This window comes from Pipistrellus kuhlii, unplaced genomic scaffold, assembly GCF_014108245.1.
Source record: "Pipistrellus kuhlii isolate mPipKuh1 unplaced genomic scaffold, mPipKuh1.p scaffold_m20_p_18, whole genome shotgun sequence".
In the NCBI taxonomy this organism is placed as follows: Eukaryota; Metazoa; Chordata; class Mammalia; order Chiroptera; family Vespertilionidae; genus Pipistrellus; species Pipistrellus kuhlii.
The window spans coordinates 25,133,324-25,150,517 of NW_023425493.1; the positions used below are offsets into that span (position 1 = coordinate 25,133,324).

Consider the following 17,194-nt stretch of genomic DNA (forward strand, 5'->3'; position numbering starts at 1 on the left):
TTCTGAGCCGCTCGGGTGTGAAGTAAATCCTCAGGCAGCGATAACAGCTGAAAAGTCAACACGGGATAACAGCTACCAGGTCAACACGGCCCTGATAAGTGTTAGATCCGGGGCTGGCGCCAAGCCCGGTCCCCTCCCTGGCCACGGCCCCCCATGCATCCGCCCACTGGCTCTGGGGTCCGCACCCGCACCCTGGGAATGAGGAAGTGGTTCTGGTTCCCTGCCCCTCTGAGTTCAACCACATTCCCTCCGGGGCTGGGAGCGGTGTCTCATGCCTCTTTGGGGGACACAGGAGGTCACCGGAGCTGTGCGCCCCCTGGCGGCCGTGGCGGGCGCAGGCCTGGGCGGGGCACCGGTGTGGGCAGGAGTCTAGGGAGCGCCAGGCTTGGGGACCTCCTTCCCTTAGGGCACATGTGTCAAACACAAGGCCCGAGGGCCAAATCCGTCCCGCCAGGCCTTGCAATGTGGCCCGCACCTCGCTGTCATCACTGCACTCCGCTGCGTTTCCATCACAATGACAGTTTATGACTGTTCGGTAAACCATTCGGCCCGCGATTTAGGCTGGATTTTAGATTTTGGCCCCTTCTCTGATTGAGTTCGACACCCCTACCTTAGGGCCATAGCCATCCGGCAGCCCTGACGGAGCAATAGCTGAGCGCCCGGTCCCTCCGGCAGCCACACCAGCACAGAAGCTCAGAGGAATGGCAGGGCTCGGAAAGGCAGAGAGTGCCTGGCCTCACAGTTTATTGTTTAGAAACCATGAAAATGACAGCTGTTGCTTGGCACAGGCCTAGCAGTCCCTACCGCAGCGGGCAGCAGGGGGCCCCAGGTCTTGTCTGGTCCAACCCAATGGGGACATCCAGCCTCCGCGTGGCCCCAAAGGGAGCCTGGGCACATTGGCATGGGTGCGGGACAAGGAGAGCATGCAGGAGGGGGAGGGGTGTACGAGGCATGCGGCTGCAGGGCACGGGGACCCACATAGACACGGGACAGGGTCCTCTTCCCTCCCAGGGAATGCCAGGCAGTGCCAGCCAGAGAGCCTGCCTGCTCCGAGGCCGTCGGCCAGCATCGGCAGGGCAGGCAGCTGGGCAGGGCAGAGGGCAGAGCTAGGGGTCATGCCCTGGTTCCAGGAGCCTCCCTGCCACTTGGCCTGAGTGCTGGGGAGAAGGGCCGGGGTGGGGGAGGGCTCTCTCCATGGCTTGGTTGGATGCCCCGGGCAGAGGACGGAGCAGGAGCCGGGCAGGATGGGGTCTGGATTCACAGGCAATGGAGAAATGGCGGCCAGCTAGGGAGGTGAGCAGGGGAGTGTCGCTTGGTGGAGAGAAGGCCCCGGGGAGACACAGACACGGGGTGAAGGACAGGACCTCAGGGAAGGAAGAGTGGAGGGAGGAGCTGCCGGAGCCATCAGCCGGCTCCGGGAGGCTCAGAGGGACGTCAGTCCAGCTTGGCGAAGCCCCCGATGGTGACCTTCCTCTCCGGCTTGGTGCCCACGGGCTCCTGGAGCTGCACGGCGCCCCCTCCGATGAAGCAGAAGGCGGGGCACACGGGCCCCGAGCAGTCCAGCGGGCACTCCAGGAGCCCCCGGAAGGACACTGCGTCCAGGAAGGAGACCCGGCCCTGCTCGTAGTCCAGGCAGATGCCCAGGCGGGGCGGCAGGGGCACGGTGCAGCCGGCGGCCGGGCCGTCCCGCCCCGTCAGCCCTGCCCCGGCGCCGGCCCCGGCGCCCAGCAGGATCTTGCCCATGCCGATGGTGAGGAAGGCGAAGGGGGGCAGCGCCTCCACCGCGGCGTCCTCCGCCCCGCTGTCGTGGCCGCTGTCGGGGTCGTACCTGCAGGAGGGGGCACTGGGTTGGAGGGTGCTGGGGCGGGACGGGGAGTGGGGGGTGGGTGCCTGGGGGCTGAGACGCTGGAAGTGTGGAATGTTGGTTGAAAGGATGGATTAGGAACATTGAGGAGAAACGTGGAAGCAACGGGGATTAGAAGGTAGGGCTGGGGTGTGGTTTGGCAGAAAAGGGGCACAGAAGGGAGATCACGCTGGCAAGAGAGGCATTGGGCAAGAAAGCTCGCTGAGGAGTGCAGACGTAGTGGGAGGGGCGGAAGAGGGGGTTTGGGGACATCCCGCTGGAGAGGGTTCTGGGTTAGAGAAGCTGGGGAATGAGGGTGAGAGGAAGGATGGTGGGAGGTCAATGGGGGGAGGGTGAGGAGGGTAGATCGGTGTCCCGATGAGCGATGTCAGAAGGATGTGGGATTGGGGACGGAGCTGCGAGTGGGCAGAGAGCGTTCTGAAGACACGGGGCCTGGGGAGGGCGCTGGGAGGACGGTCCGGGAGGAAGGCGGGTCGGGGAGGAAGGCACGCGTGGGAGGTGTTAGGTGGGGTGTGGGGGGTGAGAGGGTTGGAGATGGGAGGTTTAAGGAGAGGAGTTCAGGCCGTTACAAGATAGGGCTGAGGAAGGTGTGCAAGAGCGAGGCGTGTGTGGGGAAAGGTGCTGGAAACGGGATATCGGGGAGAATGGCTGGAGGCGTGGAGAGGGGTCTCTTAGTCTTGAGTGACAGACGGAAGGAAGTGGAGGTGGTTCCCTCTTCTTCCCTCTCCTTCCCCAGCCACACCCTCCAAAGCTCAGGCCTCAGAGCCCTCCCCTGGCCCCTCCCACACTTCCCCCCCCAAGGCCCCCCCCTCCCCCCGTCCTGGCTGCCATTACTTTACTGTGTCCTTCTAAGCCTCTTCCAGCTCCACCCCAGCGAGCCTGTGCTCCTCTTGCCCCCCTATCCTGTCCCCAGCTCCCCACCCGGGTCCCCCACCCGGGTCCCCCACCCCATCCTGTCCCCAGCTCCCACCCGGGTCCCCCACCCCATCCTGTCCCCAGCTCCCCACCCGGGTCCCCCACCCCATCCTGTCCCCAGCTCCCACCCGGGTCCCGGCCCCATCCTGTCCCCAGCTCCCACCCGGGTCCCCCACCCCATCCTGTCCCCAGCTCCCCACCCGGGTCCCGGCCCCCCAGCCGGAGCGGCCTGACCTGGGGCTGATCACGTCGGCAGCGCCCTGGAAGCTCTCCTGAAGCTTGCTCTCCAGCCCGACGCCCACCTTGACCAGGTAGGAGGCGGGGTCCACGGCGCAGGCCCAGTAGCTGCGGCCCTGGGTCACGGCCACGTCGCCCAGGACCACGTCCACGCTCAGGTGGCAGCCGGTGAGCAGCCGCTCGGCCGCCAGCAGCAGGGGCAGCCCCGGGACGCTCCGCACGGCCCGCTGGTCCTTGCTGATGGCCAGCCTCTCGCGGCTGGAGCCCCAGCGGCCGTCCAGGAAGAAGTGGAGGACTGGAGGGGGAGGGGGACAGAGGAAGGAAGGGCTTCAGGGACAGCCTGGGACCGAGGCGTCAGCACCGACGCTGGGGGGTTTCGAAACAGGGAACGGGCTGCCAAGGGCGCTGGGAGCAGGGCCTGGCGGACGGGCACGAGGGGCACGGGGGAGAGAGAAGTGGAGATGCCAAGTGGGTACGGGACTCCGGAGGGTCTGGTGAAACCAGAACCCAGTGCCCGGGCCCAGTTGACTCCCAGCGCTGCCTCTCAGCCCGCCCGGCTGCTCCATCCACGTGGGACACTCCCACCCCTGCCTGCACCCCGGCCCACCCTCTGGTCCTGACAGCCAGCCCCGCCCGCGCCTGCGCCTGCCTGCACCCCAGCCCACACTGTGGTCCTCCTCCAGGATGCCTCCGTCCCAGGCCCACCCTGTCTCCTGGACAGTCGTTGTGCTGTCATTATTAGCTCTGACTTGAGGTGGACACTCTAAGACTTCACATGTGTCAACCCCATTCATCCTCACAGCAGCCCTCTGAGGGAAGCACTGTGAATGCCCCCACAGAAGAGGAACTTGAGGTTCGGAGAGGGTGAATAACTTGCCAAAGCCAAACAGTTGGCAAGAGGCAGAGCTGGGGTCTGAACCCAGCAAGTCTAGCTCCAGCATTAGTGAGTGTGACCCACTGCACCACACGGCCTCTCCAGGGCTCACCCAGCCCCGCCGGCCAGCGCCTGGGTCCCGGCATGCCCTGCGCCCTGCGCCCTGCGCCGCACCCTGCCCGCCCCTCCGCCCACTCACCGGGCGCCGGGGGCGTGTGCAGGTGCACGTCCTCGCTGTACTCGCCGTAGCCGGCCTTGTTGCAGCCGCGCACACGCAGCACGTACACGGAGCCCGTGTCGGGGTTCTCCAGCAGGGCGCTGGTGCCCCTCACCTCCTCCCGCCGCTGCCAGTGGGCCGGGCCCGGCTGGGCAGGCACGTCCGTGCGCCGGAACTCGATGGTGTAGTGCCAGGCGGGCGGCGAGTGCGGGGGCAGCCGCCAGCACAGGAAGATCTGGTCGTAGGCGAAGGTGCGCTGCGTGTCAATGACCGGAGCCTCGGGCACTGTCGGGAGAGACAGCGGGGTCAGTCAGGGCGGCCGCTGGCCGGGCGTGGGGGGAGGCAGGAGGGGAGAAAAGCAGCGGGAGCCGGGGGGTGAGTGCGGGTGAGAGGGACCCGGGGAGAGACCCATCTGGGCGCCGGGCAGGGATGGGCAGGCAGCGCCCGAGGGAGGAGGAGAGAGGCGGGGGCTCGCCGGGCAGGCAGGAGGCCTGGGTGTTAGTGTGGTGAGCGCACTGGCCTCAGGTCAGCACCTCCCCTTTCGGGCCTCAGTTTCCTCCCTGTCAAACGAGGGCATAGACCCGAGGAGACCCTCCTTTCTCTGCCCCTTTCATTCTAGGAATAAGGAGGAGCCTCAGGGCAAGGCCACAGGCCCAGGCAAGAGGGCACTGAACAGGAAGGAGGACGGGGAGGGAGGGAGAGAGGTGAGAGTCAGCACGACAGAACGTGGGGACCACGGAGGGCAAGCGGAAGCTCGGTGGCAGGAGACAGAGGTCAAGGAAGAGAGAAGAAAAGTTCAGAGGGCAAGGGTCACAGGGACAAAGGGCAAGGGTTGGGCAAGCACCAAAGGAAGGCAGAAGAGAGACAGGCCACGGGGCTGGGGTGGGGGCTGGGGGGACGGGGGCTGGTGGAGGCAGGGCAGAGAAGGAGGCAAAGAGGGGTGGCCAAGCGGGTGGGGGCTGCGGGTGGAGCGGGGGCCGGGGCCGCTGACTTGCCTGGGGTGCTCCGGAGCAGAGTCCGCGGCGGCCACGGCCTACAAACAAAGAGAGGGAGAGCAGCGCTGAGCGCGGGGCGGCCGCGGGGCGGTGGGCTGGGCGGGCGGGCGGGGTGGCTGGCCAGGCCGGGCAGTGGGCTGGGAGGTCCCCGGTGGGCACTGCCCCCCGGGCCCGCTGCTGGGGGAGGAGGGAGGAAGGCTCTAACTGGAATGGGGCCTGGCCGTCGTCTCCTTACCTCGGAGAAAGTTAAGCTCCGTCAGCAGCTTCATCTCGCGCCCCACGTCCAGCTGGCAGTGGCGGAAGGAGGAGCTGGCAGCCGGCCGGGACATCTGGAGGGCCTCTGTGGCTCGGGCGATCCTGGGATGGGGGCACCCAAGAGTCAGGCACTGCCACCTGGGCAGCCACCCATACCTGGATTCTGCCTGCCTGCCCCTGAGCCCTGGCGTCTGTCTGCTTTGGGTCTCTTCCTCGTCCCCTCACGCACGCTGGGTACTGGTTTGGCCGAGCGGTGAGAACCCTCAGGGCCCAACTCTCCATCGGACGGCACTTGAGACTCTGTCTTGGACACTGTCTACCCCTGGGATGCCCCTCTCACCCCCCCACCCCGGGGAGCCCGTGCCCCTGAGCTGTGCCCTGAGGTACCTGTTATGTAACTGCTTGGCTGCTTGCACAAAGCACGGCTGGTCCGTCTCCTTAAGGACCTCCTGGGCGTAGCCCACCAGCCCGGAGCCGTCGAGGAGGCTGCGGTGCTCCTGCAGCTGGGCGCCGAGGCGGGCCAGCCGCTCCTGCTGGCACTCCTCGATGGCCTGGAGCAGCGCCGCCCTCTTCTCCTCCAGCACAGCCCCCAGCCCCCGCACCAGCTGGGACACCTCCTCCTTGGCCTGCTGACCGCTCACCTGCCCGGAGAGCAACACTCACTATCTCCCTGACGGGGCTGCCTGAGCCAGCCTCCCGGGGCCCCGCACCGAGGTTGGGGACACAGAGAATCTGGGGAAATGCCACCCGCCTCACCGGGGCCGGGCGTACGGCTCCTGAGGCACTGCATCCCCACATGGCCTCCGCTCCTGACCATTTGTGCTACCCTTTCCGGTGCCCACGCCCCAGGACTCCCCCAAACAAAAGCGATCCCTCCTTGGGCTGTGCTAACACCCAGTGGTGTCTGTGCACCCCACACCAGCTGATGCATGCCATCCGGGCGAAGGCATCAGAGCCGTTGCTTTAGCCTAGCTCCAGGGATACGTGCCATCCTCAGCAGGTTTCTGAGCCCGAGGGCATCTGACCTGCTTTCCTGGGACTTTTCAGGCTCTCCCCGACCTGTCCCCACTACAGTTCTAGCCGCAGCCTGGCGCAGGGCACCAAGCCTCCTGCTTAGCCTGGTTTCATCAGAACCCGGACATGCACGGACTCCACACTTCCTGAGCTCGCCACCAGGGGATGGGGCCAGGCCCCTCCCACCCTCCTGCTGTGTCCACCTCTGTGCCCTCCCTCACCTCAGTGTGCCTCAGGGTCTCCTCCAGCTCACAGATCTGGGTCTGGACTGTGTCCTGGTTTCCTAGGATGTATGTCAGGCTCTTTGACAGTTTGTCCTAAGAGGGAAGAAAGAGGTGGGAATCAGAATCGGCTGGGCAGAAGCTATCAATCAGTAAGAGGAGGTGTGAGGGGATGTGAGTGGGTCAGCTTACCTTGAGGGCCTGGTAGGCGCTGAGCACGGGTGTGATCTTGTGCCCGCTGTGGGTGCGCCTCACTCGGCAGAGCTGGCATACCAGACGTTGGCACGTCTTGCAGTAGTGGGTCACCTCTTCCTTGTGGTCTGGGCACATGAGGCCCTGGGGACAGAAAGGGCGATGGCATAGTCAGCCAGCGGTCTGCATAAGGGTGTGCCCTTCCTCCATTGCCAGATGGGGGCGAAGAGGAGCTCAGTGGCGGTACTCCACAGCGCCACCTGGTGGTACCTGCTAGCATCAAAAAGCCTTTCCTGCCCCCTCCAGGCACCAGCATCCTCCTCCCGTCAGCTATCCCAGGAGAGGTGTGGTAATCACCATATAACGATGGCGATCTTGGCCTTGTGGTTACTCATTAACCTTGTCCATCTTGTTCTCTCTCCTATCCCCATGCCCGGAATAGGGCTAGGCACGGAGATGCTTGATACATATTTGTTCAATGAATAAACCTCTAGTGCGCAGATAACGTTCACAAACACTATCTCACGTGAGCCTCTGGGCGGCCCTGCGGGTGTGGGTATCCAGGACACGTGCCAGCCTCCTTCAGCAGGGGAGAGGAAGGCTCCAAAGAGCTGCCCAGGGCCTTCGTTGCCGTTGTTACAGAAAAGGGAGCCTGGCCATGGCAAACCCCTGCCCATCCAGGCCTACCGCGCCCCTCCCCTCCCGGGCTCCGCGAGGGCGGCTCACCTTGGGGCGGAAGGAGAGGGTGGGCAGGGTGGGCTCGTGCTGGGCCTTCTGGGTGCCCCAGGGGTGGAAGAGCTTGAAGCACTCGTTGCAGAAGGTGGCGCGGCACTCGGTGCAGCCCTTGGTGGCCTCCAGCGGCGGCGGCTTGCACAGCTGGCACAGGATGGAGCCGCCCACGCTCACGCTCTGCCGGTACCGCTCCACCACGCGCTCCAGCGTCAGGTTCCGGAACAGGCCCGCCAGGCCCCGCTCCCCCAGCTCCACGTCGCCCTGGCAGGCTGGGCACGGGAACACGATCGCCTGGGGGTGCAGGGCACCGCGCTTCCGCCCGGGGTACGTCCCAAAGCCTGTGGAGGGGCCGGGGAAGGAGGGAGGAGGTCACCCTCACAGCTGGCCGGAGGCGGGGGAAGTCTGTTCCGCTAAAGAATTAATTTTTTTAAAAAATATATTTTATTGATTTTCTACAGAGAGGAAGGGAGAGGGATAGAGAGCTAGAAACATTGATGAGAGAGAAACATCAACCAGCTGCCTCCTGCACAGCCCCCGCTGGGTCTGTTCCCCGCAACCAAGGCACATGCCCCTAACCGGATTCGAACCCGGAACCCTCCAGTCCGCAGGCCGACGCTCTATCCCCGGAGCCAAACCGGTTTCGGCTAAAGAATTAATTTTTTATTGTGTCATAGCTCAGCTGAGCCCCACGGAGGAGCCTCCCCGCCCCCTGGAAGCAGACAGATGCCCCTGAGCAAGGATGGACCTTCCGTCTTCCTGATGGACATCCCGGCATGCTCCTCCCCCGCCCCCTCCAGGCTGCAGCCCACCTGACTTGAGCAGCCGGTCCAGGCGCTCCGGCTTGGGGAGGGTTCTCCGGGACAGGCGGGGGCTGCGGGTGGAGGGGGTGGAGGCGGGAGACGTGGGCTCGGAGCTGGGGTCCCCGCCGTGGCCTACATAGCCCTGCTGGCCCAGCACCTCGCGGGCACAGGCCTGGCACACGTTGTGGGTACAGGGCAGCACCAGGGGCTGCTTGTACATCTCCTGGCACACCGGGCACAGCAGCTCCTTCTCCATGTTCTTCATGCTCGTCTGCGGAGGGACCGGGAGCTTAGGTCAGAGCTTGGACGCGGGTATCTTGGCAGGCCCCAGGGGTCTCAGGCAGGGGCGAGACAAGCTACGTATGGCTTCCCCCAGCCCACCCCACCCCCGTCCCAGCCCAGGCCTGGCCGGCAGATCTTCGGGGCTCTGCCTCTCGCCTCTATGTCTCTGAGGCAGAGCTGAAGGGCTGCGCAGGAGGAGGGGTGCTCCGGGATCCGACCTCCGCCAGCCTCAAGCTCCCCCCTCCACTCCCCCTGCCCAGCCAGGTCTGCAGCCCCTGCACCTGGCCATGGCCCCCTGCTCCCCGCCCCCACCTCTCTCCTGCCCCCGGCACGTCCCTCAAGGACACCGCACTCACCTCGGCGCGGACCCCCGCCCCCTCTCTGGCGCCCCCCACGCCCCCTCCCACGCGTGACTCCTCCCTGTCGGCGGGCGCAGCGCCCTCCATCCTCCCGCTCACCGCGGCCGTGCTCCCGCTGCGGCTCCGGCCTGCGGCCTCCCCGGCCTCCATGCACCATCCTGGCTTCCCCGGTCATCTCCTCCGGGCCCCCCGACACCAGCCCTTCTCCCTGGCCCCCCACCATCCGGACCCCCGCTCCTTCCTCCCCGCGGCGCTCCGGGCTCCCCGCAGACCCGCGCCCCCTCCCCGCGCGCCCCCTCCCCACCGGAAGTGCCCCTCCCTCCCCCGGCGGCGGGGGTCCCCGCCACGCCCCACCCCCTCACCTCACCTTGGTCCCCCTCTTCGCAGCCATCCCGGCCAGGGGCGCCGCTGACACAAAGGCGGGAGGGAGGGACGGGGAGGGAGGGGGGAGGAGGGGATGGTGGGGGGAGCGAGCTGGCACCGCCCCTGGGAGAGACGGGCACGAGTTGCCATGACAACCGCGGGAGGCTGGGAGGCTGCCGGGAGCGGGGGTGCGGTGGGGTGGGGTCCCGGGGAGCTGTCCAAATGGGGAACTGCACCCCGGGGTGGCTCCTTCGCCGCCCCTGCCTGCTCCCCGTTTTCTTGGGGATTTTCCAAGCTCACCCTCGCCCCGTCCTCACGGTGCAGCCCCCCTGCCCAGCAGCCCCTCCCCCGTTCCCCCCGCAGCTCCCGGTTCGGTTCCTCACACCCCGCAGAGGGACACCCTCACGGCACCCACCTCTGGGCTGCCCCGGATCACCACCCGCTACCTGCACCCCCACCTGCCAGTCCCCTCTGCCATCGCCAGCCCTCTCCGCCCCACCCCCACCCCTGCATCCCAGCATCTTCCCGGATCCCCACCTGTTCGAGGTCCCGGCCGGTCCCGAACCCCCGGGCTCCCCCTCCCGCCCCCTCGGCCCCACCTCACTCACACTGATGCGGACCAGCGCATCCATGATGGACGTGAAGGTCTGCATGTCCTCCGCCTCGGCCATGGTCCCACCTGGCCGCCCGCCCGCCCCCGTGCCCGATCCGGCGGCGCTGAGAACCCGGGGCTGATGCAGGAGCCGGTGGGGTGCGGGGAGGGGTGGGGGTAAGCCAGCACTGCGCATGCTCCGGGGCGAGCCTCGGCGCCAGGCGGGGTGGGAGGTGGGAAGCAGTTTCCCCACGTGGTTCTCGGGAGGCGGCGGGCCGCGCGGAGTGGTGTTCGAGGAGAGAGCCATTGCTCCGGTTCGCAGCCTCCATGGGCTGCTGATCGTCCTCACATAACGGGGAGGGTCGGCTTAGAGAAAGCGGGGCTCCAGGGTGGCAGGACCAGGTTTTGGTTTGGCCAGGAGCCTGGGGGAGGTGGCGGAAGGTGGCTTGACTTGGGTGGCGGGCACACAGATTTTGTGTGATGGAAATGTGCACCCTCGCCCCGGCCGGGGTGGCACAGCTGGTGGAGCGTCCTCCCACGCACCCCAGGGCCCCTGGTTCCATCCCCCGTCATCCTGTCAGCGCACACACCCAGGTTGAAGATTTGATTCTCAGTTGGGTGCGTGCGGCAGGCGACCAATCAATGCTTCTCTCTCTCTCTAGCTCCCTCTCCCTTCCTCTATCTTTCTTTTTAAAAAATCATTGAAAATCTCATTTTTCTAATGAGAAAAAAAAGAAATGTACACTTGAAACCCATATAATCATATGAACCAATGTGATCCCAATACATTTTTTAAAAAGCGTCTACAGAGATGTTGAGGCGATGCTCATGGAGGAGGGAGGTTGGAGGAACGGGCATTAGAGGTGACGCAAACGGCAAAGAAGACCGAGGTGGGCAGGTGAGGGGTCGTTTTAAAGAGTTAAGCGCAGCTCGCGTTAGAGGCAGCGGCTGTCCGGGCTGCGGGTGAGGGCGGAGGACTAGGGCGGTGGCCAGATGCTCTTTGACGCAATGCTTCCTCCCTACCGCGAGAGGGCGCCGCGTCAGGCCCCGCGGGGGACCGAGAGGAAGACGTGGGGAAAGCTCGTCGCGCTGGGAGCTGGCGCATGCGCACAGGCAGCAGCGCCCGTTCATCTCCCGTCTTTCTCGTCCGGAGGCATCTATTGGACCCACCGGGGGGCGTGATGGGTAATTGGGGCGGCGGGATACCCCGGGCAAGCTAGTTGGGGTCAGGGTTGGGAAGGACCCGCTTTCCTGGTCCGCTCCCCGCAGAGCTGACGTGTCCCGTGTCCCAGGGGGCGGGCCAGGTTGCACGGGGCTCGGGCACTCGGTGCCGGGCGCTCGGGGCTGAGCTATTTCCGGGGGGCGCGGTGCAGTGAGGGGCGTTGGGGAGCATGGCTGCGAGCCGGGGTGGGGGGGTGCGTGGACGCGGTCGGGTCCTCGAGCTCCGGGACCTGCCACGTCGGCCTGCGGCTCCCGGAGGCGGGGCCGGGCCGGACTCCGCGTGTCCTCTCTCCGGCGCTGCAGTGGTGGGCACTGGCACGTCGCTGGCGCTGTCCTCCCTCCTGTCTCTGCTGCTCTTCGCTGGGATGCAGATGTACAGCCGCCAGCTGGCCTCCACCGAGTGGCTCACCATCCAGGGGGGCCTGCTGGGCTCCGGCCTTTTCGTCTTCTCCCTCACTGTATCCTCCTGCGGTGGAGGGGGGTGATGGGGGGGTGGGATGGGGGGGCTGTGGGGTTGGAGGGGAGGAAAGGGTGGCGGGCCACGCAGGCTGGTGCCACCCCCATTTCTCACCCGGCTCTGCCCTGCTCCTTAATTCCCTCAACCCAGGCCTTTAATAATCTGGAGAATCTTGTCTTTGGCAAAGGATTCCAAGCAAAGATCTTCCCTGAGAGTAAGTACAAATTGGGGCTTGAGAATTTGAACTCTCTCTTCAACATCCCCCCCCCCCCACCTGAATTTCCAAGGTGCTTAGAAGGTAATGGTTGTTGCGGAGAAGGAAGTAGGTGAGCAAGGCTGTGTGGAGACAGATCACACCTTTGGATCCAGCACCTTAGCTAGCTCCTGAGATTGGAGCTGGAAAAGAAGGCCTCCGAAAGGGAGAACCTCGGTTGCCTTATGGCTAGTTCCCAGGGAATGTCTGAGGGGAACAGGCAAGTTTGCACCCGTTTTTACATCCATCCATGGGGGGGGGGGGGGGGAAGAGAGGCGTTCCTTGTTCCCACCAGAAGCAGCAGCGGGAAGGACCATGTTCATTGAGCGGATCTGACGTGAAATGGACTCAATGCCAGTGAATTCCATTTGAGATGATGGTGAAGAGCCTAAGTATTAGACACAGCAAGTTTCTATATGAGCTGGAATCCTGACCCAATTAGAATAACTTTTAGATGGTTCCCTGTTTGAAATGACCCTTGTTTTACTGCTCGTGAAATTGGGATTTGATGTGATTTAGTTATTCATGGAGTATTAAGTTCATAAAGCAAATTAGGTATCAAGGCCAGATCACACCAAGAATGCTGCATGCTGGGAAATTGCCCACAGGGACCTAGTCCCTTTCTGTGGCAGCACAGAGGCAGTGGGGCAGGGGTAGGGGCAGGGGCAGGGGTGAGAAGGGGGTTCCCTTCTCACCACCCCTCCCTGATGCCCTCGCTGGGGCCGGCTGCCTGCTGCTTGTCCCCTGGCTGTGTTGGTCCTCAGTGGTCCCGGTGGACCAGGTGACAGAGAAATATGGCTACTCACACCTTCCCGCAGGAGAACTTTTGTTTTGCAGGAGAACTTCTTGATGAAAGGAAAACCCCAGACTCATATTATAGTTCGGTGAACTCTTCGAAAAGTAATTAAAGATGAAAAGATTGAGCCAGTTCTTTTTAAAAGAACTCCCAGTCGCCTGGCCAGTGTGGCTCCGCACTGAGGTTCGATTCCCCATCAGGGCACATGCCAAGGCTGCCGGCTTGATCCCCAATAGAGGTTGTGCAGGAAGCAGCTGATCAGTGTTTCTCATCAGTGATGTTTCTATCTCTCCCTCTCCCTTCCTCTCTGAAATGAATTTTAAAAAATAAAAAAGGAACTCCAACTTTAAAAATATATATATTTTCATTGATTTCGGAGAGAGGAAGGGAGAGAGAGAAATAACGATGAGAAAGAATTATCCATGGGCTGCCCTCTGAGAGCCCCCCACTGTGCTGGAACCATGACCTCCTGGTTCATGGAAGGATGCTCAACCACGGAGCCACACCTGGCCGGGCGAACCATCAGTGTTTTAACGAGGGAAATGGACCAGACAGTGCCTGCCAGTGCTCAGGAGAATAAATCCTTGATTGATGGGTTTCCAAGAAATCAGGACAACCTTCAAAGTTGGAACCAGACCATAGATGGGAAGGCAGATTAATTTTACTTAAAATTTATTTGTTGATTTTAGAGAGACAGGGAAGGAGAGAGAGAAACACTGATTTGTTGTTCCACTAACTTATGCATTCACTGGTTGGTTCCGGTATGTGCCCTGACCGTGTCCAGACCTTGGCAAATCTGGAGGACGCTCTTATCAACTGATAAGCAGATTTATTTAAGGAGCTTTAAAAACCGCTATACTGTGGTCAGAAAAGTAATATATCTTACTAGAGGCCTGTTGCACAAAATTTGTGCAAGGTGGGGGTTGTCTCTTAGCCCAGCCTGCACCCTCTCCAATCTGGGACCCCTCTGTTTAAACTGGCAATCGGACATCCCTCTCACAATCCAGGACTGCTGGCTCCCAACTGTTCACCTGCCTGCCTTCCTGATTGCCCCTAACTGCTTCTGCCTGCCAGCCTGATCACCCCCTAACCACTCCCATGCCAGCCTGATTGATGTCTAACTGCTCCCTGCCGGCTTGTTTGCCCCCAACTTCCCTCCTCTGCCGGCCTGGTCACCCCTAATTGCCCTCCCCTGCAGAGTTGATCACCTCCAACTGCCCTTCCTTGCAGGCCTGTTCCCTCTCAACTGCCCTCCTTTGCAGGCCTGATGCCTCCCAGCTGTCCTCCCCTGCTGGCCATCTTGTAGTGGCCATCTTGGGTCCACATGGGGGCAGATCTTTGACCACATGGGGGCAGCTGTTGTGTGTTGGAGTGATGGTCAATCTGCATATGACTCTTTTATTAGCTAGGATAAGTGTTTTTGAAAAATTGGCAGCAAATGCTGTCCTGTGTGAAGCCCTCCTCCAGGTCTTGCTCCATCGAGCCCGGTTGCAAGCGAGAGCTCCTTCCGGCCAGCAGCCCCGGACTCCTCCCTGGGCTTTGTTTCCGCGTGAATTGTCTTCATTTACTTGAAAGAAACCTTGTGGGGCAGGGTTCCTGTCCCTCTTTGCCTGCCCTGCTCTTCCCACCGGGCAGGTGGGGTTTGCCCTTGCTTTCCGCCTCCCCACCCCCCCTTTCTTTCCAGTCCTTCTCTAGATAGCCTCAGGCCCTCCCTGCCTCACGGTGTGTCCAAACCCTGCCCTCCATCCCGTGTCCGGTTTAGCGAGTTGATCCCCATTGGCTGGCTTCTGTGGGAAGGCCTTGACCCTCTTCCCAGAGGGAGCTCGCCTTGCCCTTCAGACCCTGTTATCACCGCTGCTTTTCCCTGGCAGGCAGCCAGGAGAGGGACGTTGGGTGATAGCTGGGGCCGAGCAGGGCTGAGCATGCGTCTGCCTCCGTGTCCTGGGCGTCAGGAGGCCAGGCTCCCAGATTCGGAAGGCCCAGACTTCCCCTAGTCCAGTGGTCTGCAGACCCATTAGTCAACGGAGTCAAGTATCAACAAGACAACGATCGGAATTCCTTTTGAGAGTCAGATTTTTCAAACTTAAACTTCTAACGCCAATTCTTCAAAATGGACTTTCCCAGGCCATGGTACTTCGTGGAAGAGCCACACTCAAGGGGCCAAAGAGCCGCATGTGGCTCGCGAGCTGCAGTTTGCTGACCACGGCCCTAGACGTATGAATGCTGGTATTTCCATTTACCCCCGTGTGCTCTCTCCCTCCCCAGTTCTCTTCTGCCTCCTGTTGGCTCTTTTTGCATCTGGCCTCATCCATCGCGTCTGTGTCACCACCTGGTAAGTGTCTGACCGCTGGGTAAGGGGTACAGCCTCCTGTCCTTTGGGCCTGGACCCTCCTCTGATGGTTCCATCCTTCCCCATACCCGCTCCCCCTCTCTCCTCCCTTTCCCCCTTCCCCACGTTCTAAACCCTGAGCCGGGGCTGTTCTCCGGATGCTGGTGTCTGTCCCGGGAGGCCCCAGGCCGGCAGCAGGCCCACTGATGCCGGGACCTCTGTCTCCGCCCTCAGCTTCATCTTCTCCATGGTGGGTCTGTACTACATCAACAAGATCTCCTCCACCCTGTACCAGGCAACAACGCCCGTGCTCACGCCGGCCAAGGTCACGGGCAAGAGCAAAAAGAGAAACTGACCCTGACCCCAATAAAGTCGGTTGTTTGTAGCTCTGTGCGTGTGGTGCACTGCGGCCCCCTCTTGCCAATGCTGCGTGGGTGTGCGGGACGATAGGACACGTGGGCACCTGTTGTCTCAGGCCTTGAGGAGGGTGCGGCTTTTCTTCCACTCGGGTGTGTTTTGCCAGGTTCTGTAGAGTGCCAGCAGTGCCCGGTGCTTTGCCAGGCCCTGGAGTGGCATGTGCTGTGTCTCATTGCGGAGGGAAATGCACCAGGGGTCTGCAGGCCTGCCCTCTGAGAGGAGGGCTAAAGGCTGCAGTGCAGGGAGGCCTGTCAGAACTGGAGGAGCCTGGCCGGTCCGGCTCAGTGGGTAGAGCTAGGCCCTCGGACTGAAGGGTCACGGGTTCGGTTCTGGTCAAGGGCATGTACCTTGGTTGCAGGTTCCCGGCCCTGGTGGGGTGTGTGCAGGAGGTAGCCCATCAGTGTGTCTCTCACATGGGTCTTTCTCTCCCTCTTCCTCCACTCTCTAGAAATCAATGGGAAAAGATCCTCGGGTGAGGATTAACAAAAACAACCTTGGTTCTGGTGCCCTCGTTTTTCTCCTCTGTTTAGTAGCCAGGAGATTAGGAGCCTCCTGATGTTCAGCGGAGGGTGAGGAACGATGGGGGCCAGGCTGCCCCGTCCACCGTGGAGCCCGGGGACAGAAGAGAAACGAAGGTTCTGGGCTCCAGGGTCTGCTCTGCCGGGAGGGCCGCCTTGTCCAGAGCTGTCCGCGGGCGGGGCCACCCCCGGGCGGTGTGGCTTCGGGTGCACACAGTGCCTCGGTCACACTGTGTTCTCCGCGGTGCCTGATAACGGGCAGTAAAGACAGGCGCGTTGGTGAAAGCACCTGCCCTCTGGAGCATAAAACCCTGAGCATGGCATGTGCATGACGGAGGAGGCCCAGTGAAGATGAAGGAGTGAGTCTGAATTGGTCAGGATCAGAGCCACCCCCTCCCCCAACCTCCCCTTCTCCAGCTAGAGGCCCACCCAACCCCCCTACTCCCGTTTGTGGCTGGAATCCCAAACCCTTGTTCCAGGCCCTCTGCTGACGGAGTGCCATGCAGTTTACCCAGGACGCCTGCAGAGGGCGCCATGAGCTCACGTCTCCTGGAGACTAGCAACAATGCCCCTTGCCAGCCCGCCCTGAGGGCTGGGCGGGTTGCTGCCTGGCTTCCCGTGGAGGCCCCAGAAAGGCTAGCTCACTCAGGAGGGCTGGCTGAGCCCTTGCTCGGAGGCTGGAAGCCCCGGCAGAGACTTCAGTGGGGATGAGAGCCACCCTGAGGGAATGGCGTCTAGGCTGCTGCTCACCTGGTGGTGGTTGGGGGTTGCAGTGTGGGCCCTGCACCTACCAGGAGGCTGGGTCGCATTGGGTCCCACTCTCAAACGCTGACTGTCCTGCCCTGGGGTGGGGCAGTGGGCAGAGGGCCAGGCCCCAGGCCAGTGGGCACAGACAGCTGGGAGTATCCGGCCGCCTGATGGCATCTTGCCTCCCAAGATGAGAGCTGGGAGGGGCCAGGCTGGGGGCGGGGGCGGGGGGCAGGGGGGGCTGGAGAGCAGGTGCCAGGGCACCCACAGCCTAGGCCCCGGGGAAGCAGGTGGCCCAGAAATAACACCCCTTCCCCGGGGAACGCATTTACAAGGCAGTTGGCGCCAACCTCGGCCGCCACCCAGCTATCTCCGGTGTCCTAGTTGCAGGCTGCCTGCACCTGACCTGCCAATTAGCCCGGCAAGGGTATCTAGCCGCCATCACCATCATTACGTACGGGGGTACGGGGGCGGGAGGCCTGCAGGCGAGAAGGGCAGAGGTGCTAACCTTTGGCCCCTGGACTCCGGGGCTCTGCCCTCCCAC

General features: G+C 63.0%; 2 protein-coding genes across 4 annotated transcripts; one reads left to right on the top strand and one right to left on the bottom strand.

The window, feature by feature from the left end:
- Nucleotides 1-713: 713 nt before the first annotated feature.
- On the bottom strand, nt 714-10,084 carry TRIM46 (tripartite motif containing 46). Of its 3 annotated transcripts, none has more exons than XM_036442799.2 (10): nt 9,929-10,084; nt 8,326-8,587; nt 7,511-7,854; nt 6,785-6,928; nt 6,593-6,688; nt 5,745-5,998; nt 5,338-5,459; nt 4,090-4,392; nt 3,014-3,311; nt 714-1,828 (listed from the first exon to the last, which is right to left on the bottom strand). In XM_036442799.2, exons 1-10 carry the CDS (start codon nt 9,989-9,991, stop codon nt 1,435-1,437), a joined length of 2,280 nt encoding a protein of 759 aa, XP_036298692.1. In that variant the 5' UTR covers nt 9,992-10,084; the 3' UTR covers nt 714-1,434. The 3 variants fall into 3 exon arrangements, with proteins under 3 accessions (XP_036298692.1, XP_036298694.1, XP_036298693.1); XM_036442801.2 differs by lacking the exon at nt 9,929-10,084 and adding an exon at nt 9,325-9,455; XM_036442800.2 differs by lacking the exon at nt 9,929-10,084 and adding an exon at nt 9,057-9,173.
- An 866-nt stretch (nt 10,085-10,950) lies between these two features.
- KRTCAP2 (keratinocyte associated protein 2) lies at nt 10,951-15,353 on the top strand. The gene is made up of 5 exons (XM_036442838.2): nt 10,951-11,097; nt 11,437-11,591; nt 11,741-11,804; nt 14,905-14,971; nt 15,203-15,353. The coding sequence occupies exons 1-5, from the start codon at nt 11,016-11,018 to the stop codon at nt 15,321-15,323; spliced, it is 489 nt and encodes a 162-aa protein (XP_036298731.1). The 5' UTR covers nt 10,951-11,015; the 3' UTR covers nt 15,324-15,353.
- Nucleotides 15,354-17,194: the final 1,841 nt, after the last annotated feature.